The sequence below is a fragment of the Armigeres subalbatus genome, chromosome 3, assembly GCF_024139115.2.
Source record: "Armigeres subalbatus isolate Guangzhou_Male chromosome 3, GZ_Asu_2, whole genome shotgun sequence".
NCBI classification, from domain to species: Eukaryota; Metazoa; Arthropoda; class Insecta; order Diptera; family Culicidae; genus Armigeres; species Armigeres subalbatus.
This window is the reverse complement of record NC_085141.1, coordinates 429,253,074-429,271,373: the sequence shown is the minus strand read 5'-3', so window position 1 is coordinate 429,271,373 and position 18,300 is coordinate 429,253,074. Positions and strand designations below refer to the sequence as shown.

Here is an 18,300-nt window from a genome sequence, read left to right as displayed (position 1 = left end):
TAAAGAGTTCATCACTAATAATTATTTAATTTATGTTTCCAATAAAAATTGCTCTAATTCTTTTTAAAGTGAAATCTGCGCGCTAGCGAAACGTGGTGTGTATCAGTAGAGAACACTCATCACCAGCTTGCGGTACATAATTCGCGTTTTTTTACTTTGTTTTTGTGATTTTTTATATCTTATAAGTTCATAACACATTCGTGCCTGGTGGCCTCACAACTGGATCTCAAACAACGAGCTCTATTTCCCTTGTCACCAGAGGCCGATTAGAAACTGAAATTCGGGAACGGAAGTGGAGCTGGGTCGGCCACAACTTACGTAGGGGCGGAAACGAATTCTAGAAACAAGCACGAGACTGAAACCCAGCTGGATATTACAAACGCAGAGGCTCATGGCAGCGAAGCCTTAATAAAGAAATAAAAGAAGTCGACCAAAATCGGACTTGGCAACAGGTTAAGGCGATAGCTGGACATCGACCAGGGTAAAGATCTTCAAGTCGGCCCTTTGCACCATTCCGCGTGTACAGGACCCATAAGTACGTAATTGTGAAAAAGTGCACTGCATTGCGATTCCAATGCATTGTTGAATTATAATATGATGAAAGATAAGACGGGAATTAGCACATTTGGAAGCCACGTTGATACGTAATGAATAAAAGTAGAAGTTGATAGTCAAATCATTTAAACAAATACAGCAACAGTTCGCTAACTGGGCGCCTTTTAACTGGACTGTTTTTTAACTGGGCGTTCGCTAACTGGGCCAAAGCCCAGTTAAAAAGCAGTTATCCGTCAAAAAACAACAACAAAGACTCGGTGACGAGGGGATTCTGAATGGTATATTCTTTAAGCTTCATGTAAAACACGATCACAACAATGCATCGCGAATTCCCTCGTCAGCCCAGTTAAAAAGCGGCGTTCGGTAACTGGGCTGGTGTTTTAGCCCAGTTAGCGAACGGTTGCTGTACATGGTATACTTCATATAACGAATACAACAGTCTTTATTTTGTTCTAAACAAACTCAGGATTTTTATTTAAGTTATTTAGCTTAATCATTATGCGCCTTTGTACGTACAGTCGAATGATATCAACACCCATCTTAGGGTGCCGCCTAGAAATAGAGTTAACAAGACTTTCCACAATGTTTTCGTTTCGGTAGAATGTTATGTTGGACACGTACGTCTCGAGCTTCTTGGCCTGTTCAACCCAAATCTTTGATGGCTCAACCGTTCCCGTGGGCTGTTCCGGCATAACAACATAGCTATTAGCTTTCCTCTCAATCACGAATGTCTGATTACCCAAGTATTCATACTTCTCTCGTAGCATTTTGGCGACGTAGTGAGTGAGATGTGAGCAGGCTTGTTTCTCAGAAATGTTAGAAATCTCTGGGTCAGCATCTTCATCCGAAACCTGATTGATTTTGAGCGATGGTAGAAGAGTCTTTTTCGCAATTATACTCGAAAGAGAAAATTCGTCTTTCTCTGCGATAGTTTCGCATAACCGGAAAAGAATCTTTCTACTTGGTTGGACACTGGAAGAATTGTTCTCTTGAAAAGCAACGAAAACCCGGTTCAAATTGAACAACGTGAGGTTTCTCGTGGGTATCGATTTGCAACCGTGCCTCTGCCTTAGGTCAATCAGGAGTTTTTTCAAAGAATTTATAGATATCAATATTGCTTGTTGCAAACAGGAAGCCTGCTCAGTAGAACATTTTAACGTTTCGATTGTATCATACATGCCATCTAACACAATGTTCTGCTCGTCGATGTTCAAACCATACTCTTGTTGTGTTACGGGGAGATCTTCCGCTTCTCCGGTGTCCTTCGGTTGCGTGGACAACAACTCGTGCCAATCCCTAAACAGCTCGAATAACGTAACCGCAACGGCTACCGCTTCTTCTCCCTCTTCTGACAGTATCTTCAAAGCCTGCACCAGGTTGTCTGGAATAAGTTCACTTGTGGATTCCAATTCCGAAAAATATGATTCCTGCAAAAAAGATTGAATTATTTCTAACAAAGCTTATTTTCTATTTTTTTTTATAATTTAATCAAATACAAAAAAAGAACAAATAAGACACGTGTGATGAGGATACTTACATTTAATAGTGCATCCAGGGTAGTGCTGCTTAACAGTTGCGTAATGTCCGGGTTGTTCGATTCATACAGTTTTTGAATTATGTCTTTCGTGACTAAAACATCTTCGTGCACGAGCAATCCGTCTTCAACAAACGTTTTGAGGATCATCGTCATCGTTGACATAGGGCATGAAAACATAAAAATCGACCGGTTTGTTTTAGGGTGGCTTATAAAGTGTTGTTCAGTCGACACATCAAGCTCTGTCCAAAGTTCGGCAAGATCTTGGTCGCACATTGCGCTTATTCCAACCACGTTGAAACCCACATCGTACAATTCGTTGGTCAGTGCCATCAATATGTCCGTTGAATAAATCATATCAAAATCAACATAAATGATTTGGTGCCAATTTGCAAGAATGCTTTGAACGCAAATGCAGTACAAGTACGCAGTTTTACCGAAAACTTGGTCTCGGACCGCATCATAATGATATTTCGGGTGTACTTTTGTTCGTCCAATTAAGAGAATGCATTCTCGCTCAAGGGGATTCATTTTGCTACCCAGAACTTGCAGAATACCCAGCGTGGGAATCAGAAATCCTGTTTGCTGGTACAACTGTTGCACCCAGAGCAGCATTTCCTTTGTATTCGGTATGGGATAACGAAGTTGTTCGCAAATGTAGTCATACACATCGGTTCCAAACATTCGTATAGTGAAAGCTTGTTTCATCTCTTCATTTGCCCAGCTAACTACATCCGTGCTGTTGAACACCCGGCGAATTTGATTCTCCGTGTAATACCCTTTGAGTAGCTCTCTCACTCGAATGTTAAGATTGCGATTTTCAACATCCTTCAGCTCTTGTAGCGCAATTGTTATATTTACCATTTCCGTTTTGGCGAGGTTAATTTTGTCGTTCTTTTTCAGAATGAGTTGCTCCAGCTCCTCAATTTTTAACTTTAGCGTCTTGTTCTCTTTCTCTAGCGTTTTTACACGCCCGCGCTCCTCTCCACTTGACTGTAGTTGTGGCTCTATCTCTATTACTTCATCCAAATCTTTAGGCTGGACTTGCTTATTTCTCCGATTGGTACTCGTTTTTGAAGATTTGAGTGTCGCGGTTTTTGGCCGAAAAGGGTTCATAATTGGCTGTGGATACTCGCTATTTAGAAGTTTGTCAATTTCCGCTCTTCGCTTTTTGTGCTGATCTTCCTCTGATTCTTCTGATTTTCTTCGTTTATTTCTCCTTGACTTCTTGATTGTGGGAACCGCTGAATTTGAAAACTGATATTAGTTCAATATATTAGAAGACTTACTACATCCATTACGTCACATATGTATGTGCATTGAACATTTTTATAAAATATATATCGTGAATTTGAAAGCCTAAAACATTATTGTACGCTCTAATTGTATGTTTTTAGTACCTATTTCAAACAAATTTGAGCCAAAGAATGAGAGATTTTGGTAAATAGGTTCTTTTTGTTCGAAATAAGACATTTGAGAAACGTGAATTATTAACTCGCTGATTGGTTGTAAAATATTTGCTGTTTTATTAACTTAGACTCATCAAGTAATGGTGCCTTTCTAAAGCATTATGAAAATAGTATTTTGGCCATAGCTTTTGAGCCCACAGTTCGATCCGGTCAATTTTTAAGAAACAATTGGGTAGGAAAAAAATATTTTAAGCTCTTTTTAGTGGAATGTATGAAAAATGACTTGTTGCGAGCCACGAAATGAACCTCTCACGGGCTGAAAATCTTAATAATTAAGATAATAATTATTGTTGCGAGCAATTTAACCTATTTAGATTACGCCATTTATTATAATAATTATCGTGTGAAATATGAGAAATAAAATTGAATGTTAAAAAGTTAATTTGATAATGAAAAAGTTCATTTGTGGAGTGATCCTATAATGCCGGTGGACGCATAATTATCCCAGGTTTCCATATATACATGGGACAATTTGGTATGTGTCCACCGGCAGTATAGCCTCTACCTACCTCCACTCACGTACGAGAAACGCGAAACCAAAATATACTTATTAGGAGTAATGGACATAGTAAAACCTGCGAAGAATTTAAAATTAGTTCAAATACCTTGCCTAGTCAGAATCATCCGCTTGACCCCATCCAACAGTTCCGATTTCAAGTCTCGTTCCAAGTACTGCTTCTCGAAGTGATCGCTGCAAACAAACTTGTTGTTTATGTTGTCTTTCTTCGACAGGGAGCAAAACTCGAGCCATTTTTTGTTCCGATCGGCGCTTATCGGAATCTTGTGATAGGTGACTTTCTGCAGCGGATCGACTATTTCCCGATCGGTTTCCGAGGCCCGGTTACCGCAAACAACGCAAACCTTCGACATATTTCACTGTTTACAGCAGGAACACAATCTTCTCAAAATTTGATAACAATCAGAGCAGCTAAATTTTTTGCCAAGCCGACGGCGGCGGAGAAACAAAAATCTTGATACACTTGTGTGAATCTACCGACTTTGTTGCTTTTCATCGACCTCGCATTCTATTTTCCGTGTGCTTATCTCGTCTAAAGATCCAGAGGAAAACTGAGGAAAAGAGGGAAAAGAAAATTACTTGCAGCACAGACAAACAGACGCAACAATAAGGCATTTTATGAGACGTTTCGCGGTGGCCCGACTATAAGGCAATCCATAAGACAGCTGCGATCAGCTGACGATTTTTGTTTATTGCGCATAAGCCCCAAAATTTTATTCCCACCTTTGGGTTTCCGCGCCGAGCACTCAGCGCCAGACTCGGCGACAAGGAGATAGTGGTCAAGTTGGTACTCCTGATTTTTTGACAACTGATGTCGATTGGTTGTGTGAGTGCATCGGTGTCAAAAAATAGAGCTTTTAGTTGAAAATTTAATTGTCAAATGCACATTTTGACAGCAATATAGATGTATGAGTGAATAAAATGTGCAAATGCTCTATCGCGGAAGCAGTCGCTGAAGACAAGTGTCAATGGTTTCAGTGACGAAACGAAAAGTTTCTATGCAAAAAGCAATACCTTGATTTTTTGACACATTCTGACCGGACTGACAACAATTCAAAGGAAAATGTTAAGCGCGGTTTACACCAGAAGTGAGTTACGTTCAACTGCATACACACTTTGTGTTGTTTTCGATTGTCGGTCCCATCGCTGAATGTCCTCATGGATAGCCTAATTTACTTCTAATGTTTTGTTTTGGTATGATTCTGCGTGAACATTCCGTTAGGTCCGAACACAAAATAATGTTTGTAACGTTTTACCAGGGGAAGACACTTGAATCATTTTCTAAATCATTCAAAAGATTTAGAAAGATTAAAAAAAATCTCAAGTGATTCAGAAAAAATAAAAGATTTCCTGTGTGGGTCGCAGGTGGATTCCTATTCGGATCGCTGATGGATTCTGTTCCGCTTTAGCGGTTCCCAGAGGAATTTCCAACGGTATCCGAATCCTCCTGCAATCTGGGTAGGAATCTCCCAGCTTTCCGACACCAATTTCCCAGTGATTCGAACACCCTGCTATTCGGACAGCAAATCGCCAGCGATTTTCACAATAATCCCCCTGCGATCCGAACAGGAATTCCCAAGCGATTCGGAGAGTAATCCCCCAGCGATACGGACAGGAATCCCTCAGTGATGCGGACAGCAATCCCCCTGCAATCCAGACAGGAATCCCTTTGCAATCCGGATAGGAATCCTGCGATTCAGACAGCAGTTCACCAGCGATCCGGACAAGAATACCCCTGCAATCCTGACAGCAATCTCACTGCGATATTGACAGGAATCCCTTTTGATCCAGATAGCAATTCCCCAACGATGCGGACAGCAATTCTCCAGTGATCCGGACAATTTGCAAGCGATCTGGACAGCGTTCCGGACAGGAATCCCCTTGCGATCCGGACTAAAATCTCCCTGCGATTAGGACAGGAATCTCCAAGCGATCCGGATACCAACTCCCCAGCGATACGGACAGGAATCCTCTTGGGATCAGATCAGCAATTCACCAACGATACGGACAGGAATCTCTCTGCGATCCGAATAGCAAACTACCAATGATCCGGACAGTAATTCCTCAGTAAACCGAACCGCAATCACCAGCGATCCGGACAACAATCTTACAGCGATTTCGACAGGGAACCCCTGCGATCCGCACAGCAATTCCCTAGCGATTTGGACAGAAATCCCCTTGTGAACCGGACAGCAATCCTCAGCGACCCGGACAGGAATCCCCCTGCGATCCTAACAGCAATTCTCCAGCGATCCGGACAGCAATCTCCCTGCGAACCAAACAGGAATACCTTTACGATACGGATAGGATTCCCTTTGCGATTCGGAGAGCAATTCACCATCAGCGATCCGGACAAGAATCCCATCCAGACACCTATTCTCGCTTAACTTTTCAAAAGGACCTAAGTAACATTTTTTTATGAATTAATCTGAATATTGCAATGAACAGACTAATATGAAGGCTTTTGATTGCACTATTAAGATTAATTCATGAAAAAAATGTTACTTAGGTCCTTTTGAAAAGTTAAGCGAGAATTCCCCAGTGATTGAAACAGCTATTTTCCAGCGATCCGGACAGCAATCTCACAGCTATTTTGACAGGAATCCCCCTTTGATCCAGATAGCAATTTCCAATGATGCGGACACCAATTCCCAACGATGCGGACAGCAATTCTCCAGTGATCCGGACAGCAATTTTCAAGCGATCTGGACAGGAATCCGCATGCGAATCGGACAGTCGATCACCAGCGATCCGGACAAAAATCCCCTCGAGATTCGGATAGGAATCCCCAAGCGATCCGGACATCAATTCCCCAGCGATACGGACAGGAATCCTCTTGGGGTCAGGTCAGCAACTCACCAACGGTACGGATAGGAATCTCCCTGCGATCTAGACAGCAATCCCTCTGCGATCCAGAGAGCAATTCTCCAACGATGCGGACGACAATTTCTCAGTAATCCGAACCGAAATTCCCCAGCAATCCGGACAGGAATGTTCCGGCGAAACAGTATCTTTTAGACTGCCAACAGTATCCTCCAGGGATTCCCAACGTTGCCCTTCAGTGATCCTCACAGGAATTTTCCAAGAATTCGAAAAGGAATACTCCAGGAATACCCTTGAAATCCTCCAGGGATTCTCAAAGGAATATTCCAATTATTCCAAAAGAAATCCTTCAAGGATTCAAAAAAAAAAAACTCCAGATGCTCCCAAAAGAATCCTCCACGGGATTCTCAAAGGAATCTCCCGGGCCTCCCAAAGCAACCATCCAGGGATTTCCAAAGGAATCCTCCAGAGAATCCCCAAGAAATCCTTCAAGGATTCCCACAAAAAAAAAACCTCCAGGGACTCCCTAAGGAATCCTCCAGAAATTCCCGAAGAATTCCTACAGAGAATCCCGAAGGAATCCTCCAGGGATTCCCAAAGGAATCATACAGGGATTCCCAGAGGAATCATCCAGGGATTCCCAAAGGAATCATACAGGGATTCCCAAAGGAATCATACAGGGATTCCCACAGGAATCCTCTAGGGATTCCCACAGGAATCCTCTAGGAATTCCCACAGGAATCCTCTAGAGATTCCCACAGGACTCCTCCAGGGATTCTCACAGGAATCCTCCAGGGATTCCCACCGGAATCCTCCAGGGATTCCCACAGGAATCCTCCAGGGATTCCCACTGGAATCCTCCAGGGATTCCCAAAGAAGAAGGAATCCTCCATGGATTCCCAAAGAAGAAGGAATCCTCCATGGATTCCCAAAGAAGAAGGAATCTTCCATGGATTCCCAAAGAAGAAGGAATCCTCCATGGATTCCCGAAGGAATCCTCCAGGGATTCCCGAAGGAATCCTCCAGGGATTCCCGAAGGAATCCTCCAGGGATTCCCGAAGGAATCCTCCAGGGATTCCCGAAGGAATCCTCCAGGGATTCCCGAAGGAATCCTCCAGGGATTCCCGAAGGAATCCTCCAGGGATTCCCGAAGGAATCCTCCAGGGATTCCCGAAGGAATCCTCCAAGGATTCCCGAAGGAATCCTTCAAGGATTCCCGAAGGAATCCTTCAAGGATTCCCGAAGGAATCCTTCAAGGATTCCCGAAGGAATCCTTCAGGAATTCCCGAAGGAATCCTCCAGGGATTCCCGAAGGAATCCTCCAGGGATTCCCGAAGGAATCCTCCAGGGATTCCCGAAGGAATCCTCCAGGGATTCCCGAAGGAATCCTCCAGGGATTCCCGAAGGAATAAATCCTCCAGGGATTCCCGAAGGAATAAATCCTCCAGGGATTCCCGAAGGAATAAATCCTCCAGGGATTCCCGAAGGAATAAATCCTCCAGGGATTCCCGAAGGAATAAATCCTCCAGGGATTCCCGAAGGAATAAATCCTCCAGGGATTCCCGAAGGAATAAATCCTCCAGGGATTCCCGAAGGAATAAATCCTCCAGGGATTCCCGAAGGAATAAATCCTCCAGGGATTCCCGAAGGAATAAATCCTCCAGGGATTCCCGAAGGAATCCTCCAGGGATTCCCGAAGGAATCCTCCAGGGATTCCCGAAGGAATCCTCCAGGGATTCCCGAAGGAATCCTCCAGGGATTCCCGAAGGAATCCTCCAGGGATTCCCGAAGGAATCCTCCAGGGATTCCCGAAGGAATCCTCCAGGGATTCCCGAAGGAATCCTCCAGGGATTCCCGAAGGAATCCTCCAGGGATTCCCGAAGGAATCCTCCAGGGATTCCCGAAGGAATCCTCCAGGGATTCCCGAAGGAATCCTCCAGGGATTCCCGAAGGAATCCTCCAGGGATTCCCGAAGGAATCCTCCAGGGATTCCCGAAGGAATCCTCCAGGGATTCCCGAAGGAATCCTCCAGGGATTCCCGAAGGAATCCTCCAGGGAGTCGAAGGAATCCTCCAGGATTCGAAGGAATCCTCCAGGGATTGAAGGAATCCTCCAAGGATTCCCGAAGGAATCCTCCAAGGATTCCCGAAGGAATCCTCCGAGGATTCCCGAAGGAATCCTCCAGGGATTCCCGAAGGAATCCTCCAGGGATTCCCGAAGGAATCCTCCAGGGATTCCCGAAGGAATCCTCCAGGGATTCCCGAAGGAATCCTCCAGGGATTCCCACCGGAATCCTCCAGGGATTCCCACCGGAATCCTCCAGGGATTCCCACCGGAATCCTCCAGGGATTCCCACAGGAATCCTCCAGGGATTCCCGAAGGAATCCTCCAGGGATTCTCGAAGGAATCCTCCAGGGATTCCCGAAGGAATCCTCCAGGGATTCCCACCGGAATCCTCCAGGGATTCCCACCGGAATCCTCCAGGGATTCCCACCGGAATCCTCCAGGGATTCCCACCGGAATCCTCCAGGGATTCACGGAGGAATCCTTCTTCTTTGGGAACCCCTGGAGGATTCCTTCGGGAATCCCTGGAGGATTCCTTCGGGAATCCCTGGAGGATTCCTTCGGGAATCCCTGGAGGATTCCTTCGGGAATCCCTGGAGGATTCCTTCGGGAATCCCTGGAGGATTCCTTCGGGAATCCCTGGAGGATTCCTTCGGGAATCCCTGGAGGATTCCTTCTTTAATCCCTGGAGGATTCCTTCGGGAATCCCTGGAGGATTCCTTCGGGAATCCCTGGAGGATTCCTTCGGGAATCCCTGGAGGATTCCTTCGGGAATCCCTGGAGGATTCCTTCGGGAATCCCTGGAGGATTCCTTCGGCAATCCCTGGAGGGTTCCTTCGGGAATCCCTGGAGTCTGAGTTGTGCTGCCAGCTGGAGGATTCCTGTGGGAATTTCTGGAGGATTCCTGTGAAATCCGCGGAGGATTCTTGTGGGATTTCGTGGAGGATTCCTTTGGGAATCCCTGGAGGATTCCTTCCAACAAACATTGGAAGCTGAAAAAGGGCTTGAAAATAAGCTTCATCAGCTGAAAAATTACCCAACAAGTATTGGAAGCTGATAGAGCGCTTATTCAACCGAAAATAGTCTTCTTCAGCTTAAATTGTTTGTTGGGTAGCTTGTACAGCTGAAATTGTTTGTTGTGCTGTGGGAATCCCTGGAGGATTCCTGTGGGAATCTCTGAAGGATTCCTTTGAGAATTTCTGGAGGATTTCCTAAGGAATTATCTCAAGGATTTCCTAAGAAATACTTCCGAAATTTCAATCAGTAATTTGTACATTCTCCAAGAATTCCTCCAAGATGTCTTATAGAAATTTTTCCCTATGGAATATCTAGTAAAATTTCTGGAGGAATTCCACTTAAAATTCCTATAGTAACTCCTACTGAAATTCCTGGAGAAATTGCCGATGGAATTCATGAGGTTTCTTGGCGGAGTTTTGGTAGGCTGTAGAAATTACTGATTGACTTCTGGGAGGAATTCCAGCTGAAATTAATGAGGTTCCTGGAGGAGTTGATGCAGTTCTTGTCCTTATGAAGTTCCAGATAGAATTTAAAACGAATTCCATGAGAAATTCCTAATGGAAGCCCTAGTGAAATTCCTGGATGAATTCCTCTTTACCTAGCTACCGTGGAGCCGTCATTTTGTTCGGGTCTTCGATCTCTGGCGTCACGCGCCATGTTCTTCGAGTCTTCTTTCATGAATCTCCTGCTACACTCTCGGTATCGACCCTGCCTGATTCTCCTTTGACCATGCTTTCTCGGGATGCATAGCAATTAGCTTGTTCTTTTTTCCCTAGTTGAAGCAGTTGGTAGTTGCAGTGTGTAATGCCTTGTCCTCCACAATTTTTTCTTAGAGCTCCAAGCGCACCAAGCTCCTGCCGATTGGAGATTCTGTAAATAATCATGTACGTTTCCTGGTTCCGAAAAACCGGATAGGCAGCATCTTATTCGGTACCAGCCGGTGCGCGTCGGATCGATAATAAGTTTTGAACTCGTATCCATACCGAAAATTGCTGAATATTCTTAAATAAATGGGATTTTTTCATAAATTTAATAAAAATAAATATAAATAATAATTTAAAACAACAAACTCTTTGAAAGAAAACAAAAACAAGATTGTTTGACAGATGTACTGTATATGTACACTGAAACAAGAATGTAGGCGGGATTAAAAAAGCGAGATTCAAAAAGATTTAAATGATTTAAAAAGATTTACAAAAAAATTGAAAATGAAATCGAATCAAAAGATTCGAGTGTCTTCCCCTGCGTTTTACTTTTCATTCGTGTTTTCGTCAGCATTTCATGCTTAGAATGCAATGGTATGAATAATTCAACGACATGTTATTGCGATTTTTTTCTCCACTTAGACTTCACTGGGTCTGTTCAAATATTACGTAACGCAATAGGGGGTGGGGGGTTGTTTTATTTTTGTTACGATTTGTTACGCAAAATATAGGGGGTGGGGGTTCTTCGAGAAATTGTTACGCGTAACAATTGAGAAAAAATATTTAAATTTTTCAAAAAATAGTTATTGTTTTCAAAATAGCATAAAATATACAAAAAATAATAATTTATTGTATCGTGGTTCAAATTCTACCAAAAACAAGATATTTTCAAAAAAATGTATTTGTTACGCGTTACGCATAGGGGTGGGGGTAGTTCTAAATTTTGTTACAGATTGTTACGAGGGGGTGGGGGGTTCTTAAAAACAACGTTTTTCGCGTTACGTAATATTTGAACAGACCCCACTGATATTAATTTCGCTGTCCTCAGATTTCGATAACGATTTCGCCACCGTGTCATTTTGCACACCCCTCACCTTTCATATATATCTTGAACTTTTTTGACAGACTCTATAGTGAAGCTGAAACTTCAATGTTTATTATTGTTTTCTGCTTGAAAGTGCAATTTTGAGCAGAAAATTAAAAGGTTTTCGTTGGTTTATTCCGATTTCTTCGATTTGATTCTAATTCCCCGCCAGAAATAAAGCATACACGTAAGAATAATTTATTTACTAAAACTAGGCACTAGATAGTTAAATGATTTCATATGTTTTGTGGTATTGACCAACCCCTCGTTGTGTTTCCCGCCGTGCTATTGGTGAACCCTTTGTAGCGTTTCCGCTATGCGATCGAATGAACAGCATCGATACATCCGCCATCATTATCGTTTTAGTTACCGGTGTGTTCAGATATGTTTTGAATAAAGTTAATGATATTAAACGCTAAACCGGACTTTTAACTATAACAAACATGGTGTCAGAAGTAATCGCATGCTTCTAAGTATTTTCGGCGTCATCGAGTGAAATCGCGAAAATAATCGGACAATTTTCTTTGATAAAAAAAAATAATAATAATTCGGTAGTGTTAAGTCGCAACGGCGGCCATTTTGAGAAGCGAAAAAAGTGATCAGTGAATCCTCATCGACATGGATGGAGATCAATTTCGGATGTTTCTGGAACATCAAACCAGAATCTTTTCACAGCTCATGAATTCAGTAGTGGCCGCAAATAGACCAGCTGATCCAGCCACGCAACTACAGGCGAGTACATCAGGTGTTCCCATTCCTCAGCCGTCGCCACTGGAATTGGAAGGTGACATGTCAGAAAATTTTGAATTTTTCGAGCGAAGCTGGGAAAATTACTCGAAAGCTATCGGTATGGACAAGTGGCCAGCTACGGATAATGAAAGAATAGTGAGTTTTCTGTTAACCGTAATCGGCGAGCCGGCGAGGAAAAAGTTCTTCAACTTCGAGCTTACGGCGCAACAGAAAACTGATCCACAAGCAGCTCTCGCAGCCATCAAGGATAAGGTGATCGCTAAAAGGAATCTAATCATAGATCGACTTGATTTTTTCTCGGCTGGACAAACGACTGGCGAATCAATAGACGATTTAGTACCAGGTTAAAAGTACTTGCTAAAGTGGCCAAGCTGGGAGTTCTAGAGAAGGAACTTCTAGCTTATAAGATTGTAACAGCTAACAAGTGGCCTAAACTTCGTACAAAAATGTTGACGATTACGGACATAACACTCGAGAAAGCTATTGATTTGTGCAGAGCTGAAGAAATTGCTGCCAAAAGGGCACACGAGCTTGGAATCCCAGAAGTGAATAAAGTGACAAAAGTAAGAAGTTCGTCTAATCAGAGGCTACTACGTTGCAAATTCTGCGGTGATACACACGAGTTTGCTAAAGGTGTCTGTCCTGCCTTGGGCAAACGGTGCCACAAATGCAAGGGTAAGAACCATTTTGAGAAGGTCTGCAAGTTTTCCGAAAGATCGAAGAGTCGTAAAACAAGAAGAGTTAAAGAAGTGAAAGAAGATTACAGTGATACGGATTCTGATGGTGACTCAGCTAGTGAAGCATCGCCGGAAGCATCCGAAGAAGAGTGCGAGATCGGGAAAATTTTCGACAACTCGGGAAACGGAGGAAGCGTTGTGGCAGAAGTGAACTTGAAGTTTAACGAATCGTGGAAGAAAATAAAATGTGAATTAGATACCGGCGCGAATACGAGTCTCATTGGACATGCTACTCTGGCAAAGCTCACGGGAGTTCCGGAACCGCAAATGCTACCGTCAAAGTTCCGTCTTCAAAGTTTCGGCGGTAATCCAATCAACGTGCTCGGACAAGTAAAAGTGCCATGTCGCCGTCAAGGTAAGAAGTTTATCCTTGTACTTCAAGTAGTTGACGTAGATCATTGTCCGCTCTTGTCGGCAAAAGCGTCACGTGAACTTGGTCTCGTGAAGTTTTGTAACGAGGTGACATTTGGAAAGCATAACGCAGTCAAACGGAATGCGGAATCAGAAAAGCTATTCAACATATATCGAGTTGAGGCACAAAAAATCGTCGAACGTCACGAGGAACTATTCCGTGGTTATGGCACACTACTAGGAACGGTAAGTTTGGAGCTTGATCATACCGTTAAACCCTCGATACAATCACCACGTTGGGTCCCTATCGCACTTAGAGACAAGTTGAAACTTGAACTGGAATCGCTTGAGAAGGATGGTATAATCACGAAGGAAACAAATCATACCGATTGGATCAGCAACATAGTCATAGTTCAACGAGGCGGATCAAAGGCAGGGATCAGAATTTGTCTGGATCCAATTCATCTCAACAAGGCGCTTATGAGACCTAATCTTCAGTTCGTTACTCTGGACGAGATATTGCCGGAATTGGGCAAGGCGAAGGTTTTTTCCACAATGGATACTCGAAAAGGATTTTGGCACGTAGTGTTAGACGAAAAAAGCAGCAAGTTAACCACATTCTGGACTCCGTTTGGTCGATACCGATGGACGCGTTTACCATTTGGCATTGCATCAGCTCCGGAAATCTTCCAAATTAAACTACAGGAAGCAATCGAGGGATTGGAAGGTGTAGAGTGTATCGCGGATGATTTGCTATTGTTCGGAGTTGGAAATTCCATCGAAGAGGCACTAGCAAACCACAATGCTTGCCTGAAAAATTGCTTTGTCGTTTGGAACAACATAACATCAAACTCAACAAATCCAAACTGAAACTTTGTGAAAAGTCAGTTATGTTTTATGGACACTTGCTCACCGATGAAGGTCTCAAACCAGATGAGTCAAAAATCGAAGCTATTCGTAAGTATCCAACACCGCTGAATAAAAAGAGCTTCATAGGTTCATAGGTATGGTGACATATTTGGGCCGTTTTATTCGGAACCTCACCGCCAATATGACCAGTCTACGCCAAATTATACGAAGCTAAACCGTGGAGTTGGACATCTGTAGAAGAAGCGGAATTCAAGCACGTCAAGAACTTGGTATCGGACATCACAACGCTACGTTATTACGACGTGAACCAACCAATCACCATAGAATGTGATGCTAGCAGTATTGGCCTCGGCGTGGCGGTATTCCAGGAAAATGCTGTTATAGGATATGCTTCAAGAACTTTGACATCAACGGAGAAGAATTACGCCCAAATCGAGAAGGAGTTATTGGCCATAGTCTTTGCATGTATACGGTTCGATCAATTGATTGTTGGTAACCCAAAAGCTACTGTGAAAACTGATCACAAGCCGCTGCTATCGATTTTCAAGAAACCACTACTGTGCGCTCCACGTCGATTGCAACATATGCTCCTGAATCTCCAACGATACAATCTTTCCCTGGAATTTGTTACCGGAAAGAATAATGTAATTGCTGATGCGTTGTCCCGCGCTCCATTACCAAACGTGGATTCACAAGTTGAATACAGCAAGAAGAATATTTTTAAAATTTTCGAAGCCATTCAAGAGATGAAACTGAGCAACTATCTTTCTGTTACCAGTACCCGACTGGATGAAATAATTCAAGAAACAGAAGCAGATCCAACAATGCAGCTGATCGTTGAATACATCCAAAATGGGTGGCCGATGAAAGTCGAGAGCGTTCCAGACAGTGTTAAAATGTATTACGGTTATCGGAGCGAATTGTCAACGCAGGATGGCTTGATCTTCCGTAATGATCGTATTCTTATTCCACATTCGTTGCGGAAGAAGTTAGTGGAGAAATGTCACGCTAGTCACAATGGCATGGAATCGACGTTGAGATTGGCAAGGGCCAACCTGTTCTGGCCTGGTATGGCCTGTCAAATTAAGGAAACGGTGAAAACCTGTGGTATCTGTGCAAAGTTTGCTGCGTCACAACCGAATCCTTCAATGAAGAGTCACGAGATTCCCATTCACCCGTTTCAGCTCGTGTCTATGGACGTTTTTTTCGCACAGGTGAATGGCGTGAAAGGCAAGTTTCTGATAACTGTGGACCACTTTTCAGACTTTTTTGAGGTGAACCGCCTGAACGATTTGAGCCCCGATTCTGTTATTATCGCTTGCAAACAAAATTTCAGCCGCTATGGAGTACCGCAAAGAGTCGTGACCGACAATGGAACGAATTTTTCAAGTCAAAAAATGAAGAAGTTTGCGGCTGATTGGGATTTTGAATTGACTTCATCGTCTCCACACCATCAACAGGCCAACGGAAAAGCGGAGGCGGCTGTAAAAATCGCTAAACATCTTATGAAGAAAGCCGAGGAGAGTGGTAATGACTTCTGGTATGCTCTTCTTCATTGGCGGAACATCCCAAACAAGATTGGCTCCAGCCCAGTGGCACGACTGTTTTCGCGTTCCACTCGTTGTGGCGTTCCTTACCGCCGCCGCTAATCTTCTTCCAAAAGTGGTCGAAAATGTACCGGCTAAAATTGAAGAGAACCGTAAGCGCGCTAAACTACACTATGACAAAAGACAAGAAACTTACCTGAATTAGAAATAGGATCTCCAGTCTACGTTCAACTGCATCCTGAATCGTCAAAGGAGTGGAGTCCAGGAGCTGTATCCCACCGGTTAAATGACAGGTCATACACAGTGAACGTAAACGGAACTAATTATCGTCGTTCGTTGGTCCATTTGAAGCCTCGTAAGGAGCCCAATACGCAACCTAGCCGTGAAATGCGGCATCCTGAACCGATTTCGAGCGTCAATCCGTGTAGCTCACAACAAGACGAAGGTACATCGACGGAGTGTTTACCTTCATTTCATGTTGAAGCAACCACCTCATCATCACCACCGCTGCTACCTACGGTTATGCAACAATCATCAAGTGACTCAACACCGACGATGACTACGATGACAAGAACGGACATCGGCTCTAAATCGAAAAGGGTTTCTCCCGTTATACCGACCAAATCAGACCGACCGAAAAGGACGATTCGTCTTCCAGAAAAAATGAAAGATTTTCATTTGCAATTTTAAATTTGAAGAAAAGGGAGTTGTGGTATTGACCAACCCCTCGTTGTGTTTCCCGCCGTGCTATTGGTGAACCCTTTGTAGCGTTTCCGCTATGCGATCGAATGAACAGCATCGATACATCCGCCATCATTATCGTTTTAGTTACCGGTGTGTTCAGATATGTTTTGAATAAAGTTAATGATATTAAACGCTAAACCGGACTTTTAACTATAACAAACAATATGTTTTCTCAGGGAGCTCGCATTGAAATAGCCCACGGAAGAAATGGACAGCTTCACAGATGACGATTTCAATGAAGAATTCCATTTCGAAAACATCGAAATGTTGGATGAAGACGCTGATCTCAGTTTTATTGAGGATGAGAATGGCTTGGAAGAGGAGCAGATACAGGAAACTACATCGTGCCTATACAGATGTCGCTTGTTGGCATTCGTTCGACAGTTTAAGGGGCAATCATCCGGAGCTCACATTGCCCACTGGGACGTACAAGCAAAGTCCGTAAACGACTTCCTGCGCAAAGTTTGGATTTTGGCCAAATCTCATTTGCTTCGCGAAGTTGTGTTTCACCAGCAAGAAGATGGAAGTACTGTTCCGAAGTGGTCAGATAAGGAGGAACCGGAGGAAAGCGATTTCAACAAATTTGCGATTTTTTATGAGAAGCAAAACAGGAAGTACACTATGCTCGACAAGATAACAACCAATTTGCTGCACAGCTGGAGGGACAAGGAAATCCATGTTTTACTTCATGTGTACTCGCTATCAGTAAGCTCGAGAAAAATCTTCACCACTGTCAAACAACATTTGATTGATCCCTCAAATCGTGACAAATCTGGTGCAGCATCAACGCAGATTGTGGTTGAGTTATCTCGCGATCTACGCAGGGAGCATGGGGATCGATGGGATGCGCATGAAATCGTTTGGACGATGTGGGCATCAGCAATATTATCGTCACCTGCTCATTCACAAGGGTCCATGAAAACATCTGCAACACCTCTTCAAAGCAAAAGACGGCGCAAGAATCCAGCATATCAAACGTGGATTGGTCATCGCTCATAATGTCAATGCAACATTTGGGGAGGAAATTGCAGCTGCTAAGGAGGCATTCTTGGCTGTAGAAACAGTTCAAAAGGAACTATGCCTTAAAATGGCACATCTCAAGATGCGTATCGATTCACTGGAACAGCGAGAGTGATTGGGGGAATCATTTCTCGATGCAATGGAGGCTTCAGTGGCTGTATCAAATTGTGAATTTAGCGAAGGTATTGCCGCTAAAGTAACCGATATGCCAGATGTAGATCATGAGTAACTTAATGTAAAAGATGGAACTGTAATTCGTCTTATGATTTTTTAATACATAATTATGTACTTTTTCTTTGTCTGAAAATCAATAAAACATTGGTTTAAACGTTTTTTATTGTATATTTCTTTCAAAACGGATGTTTTTTAATATTCAACTTCTATTACACAAACATTTGACCTTTCTCATCATCCAATTCAAAATCTGCAATGTCGAACTTTTCAATACTTTTGGCTGCCGAAGGTTCAAACTTTCCATTCCTCAGATATCTACATTTTCTGAAGAGAGTAGATA

At 43.3% G+C, this 18,300-nt stretch overlaps 3 protein-coding genes across 3 annotated transcripts; 2 read left to right on the top strand and 1 right to left on the bottom strand.

Annotated features, from left to right (window-relative positions):
* Nucleotides 1–973: 973 nt before the first annotated feature.
* On the bottom strand, nt 974–4,573 carry LOC134227520 (uncharacterized). Its single transcript, XM_062709075.1, has 3 exons — nt 4,164–4,573; nt 2,093–3,333; nt 974–1,982 (listed from the first exon to the last, which is right to left on the bottom strand). The coding sequence occupies exons 1-3, from the start codon at nt 4,426–4,428 to the stop codon at nt 1,008–1,010; spliced, it is 2,481 nt and encodes an 826-aa protein (XP_062565059.1). The 5' UTR covers nt 4,429–4,573; the 3' UTR covers nt 974–1,007.
* A 7,249-nt stretch (nt 4,574–11,822) lies between these two features.
* Nucleotides 11,823–18,118, top strand: LOC134224486 (uncharacterized). Its single transcript, XM_062703845.1, has 2 exons — nt 11,823–11,954; nt 16,943–18,118. The coding sequence occupies exon 2, from the start codon at nt 16,974–16,976 to the stop codon at nt 17,763–17,765; it is 792 nt and encodes a 263-aa protein (XP_062559829.1). The 5' UTR covers nt 11,823–11,954; nt 16,943–16,973; the 3' UTR covers nt 17,766–18,118.
* Nucleotides 12,964–14,475, top strand: LOC134223153 (uncharacterized). The gene has a single exon (XM_062702293.1). It carries the CDS (start codon nt 12,964–12,966, stop codon nt 14,473–14,475), a length of 1,512 nt encoding a protein of 503 aa, XP_062558277.1.
* Nucleotides 18,119–18,300: the final 182 nt, after the last annotated feature.

What these genes read in the sequence shown, in the direction of transcription:
- LOC134227520 (XM_062709075.1), bottom strand. Translation starts at nt 4,428, where the DNA reads ATGTCGAAGGTTTGCGTTGTTTGCGGTAACCGGGCCTCGGAAACCGAT. An exon ending in GATGATTCTGACTAGGCAAG is followed by an intron (nt 3,334 to 4,163) that starts GTATTTGAACTA and finishes TTTCAAATTCAG; the next exon opens with CGGTTCCCACAATCAAGAAG. An exon ending in CCCTGGATGCACTATTAAAT is followed by an intron (nt 1,983 to 2,092) that starts GTAAGTATCCTC and finishes TCTTTTTTGCAG; the next exon opens with GAATCATATTTTTCGGAATT.
- LOC134223153 (XM_062702293.1), top strand. Translation starts at nt 12,964, where the DNA reads ATGTTGACGATTACGGACATAACACTCGAGAAAGCTATTGATTTGTGC.
- LOC134224486 (XM_062703845.1), top strand. Translation starts at nt 16,974, where the DNA reads ATGGACAGCTTCACAGATGACGATTTCAATGAAGAATTCCATTTCGAA.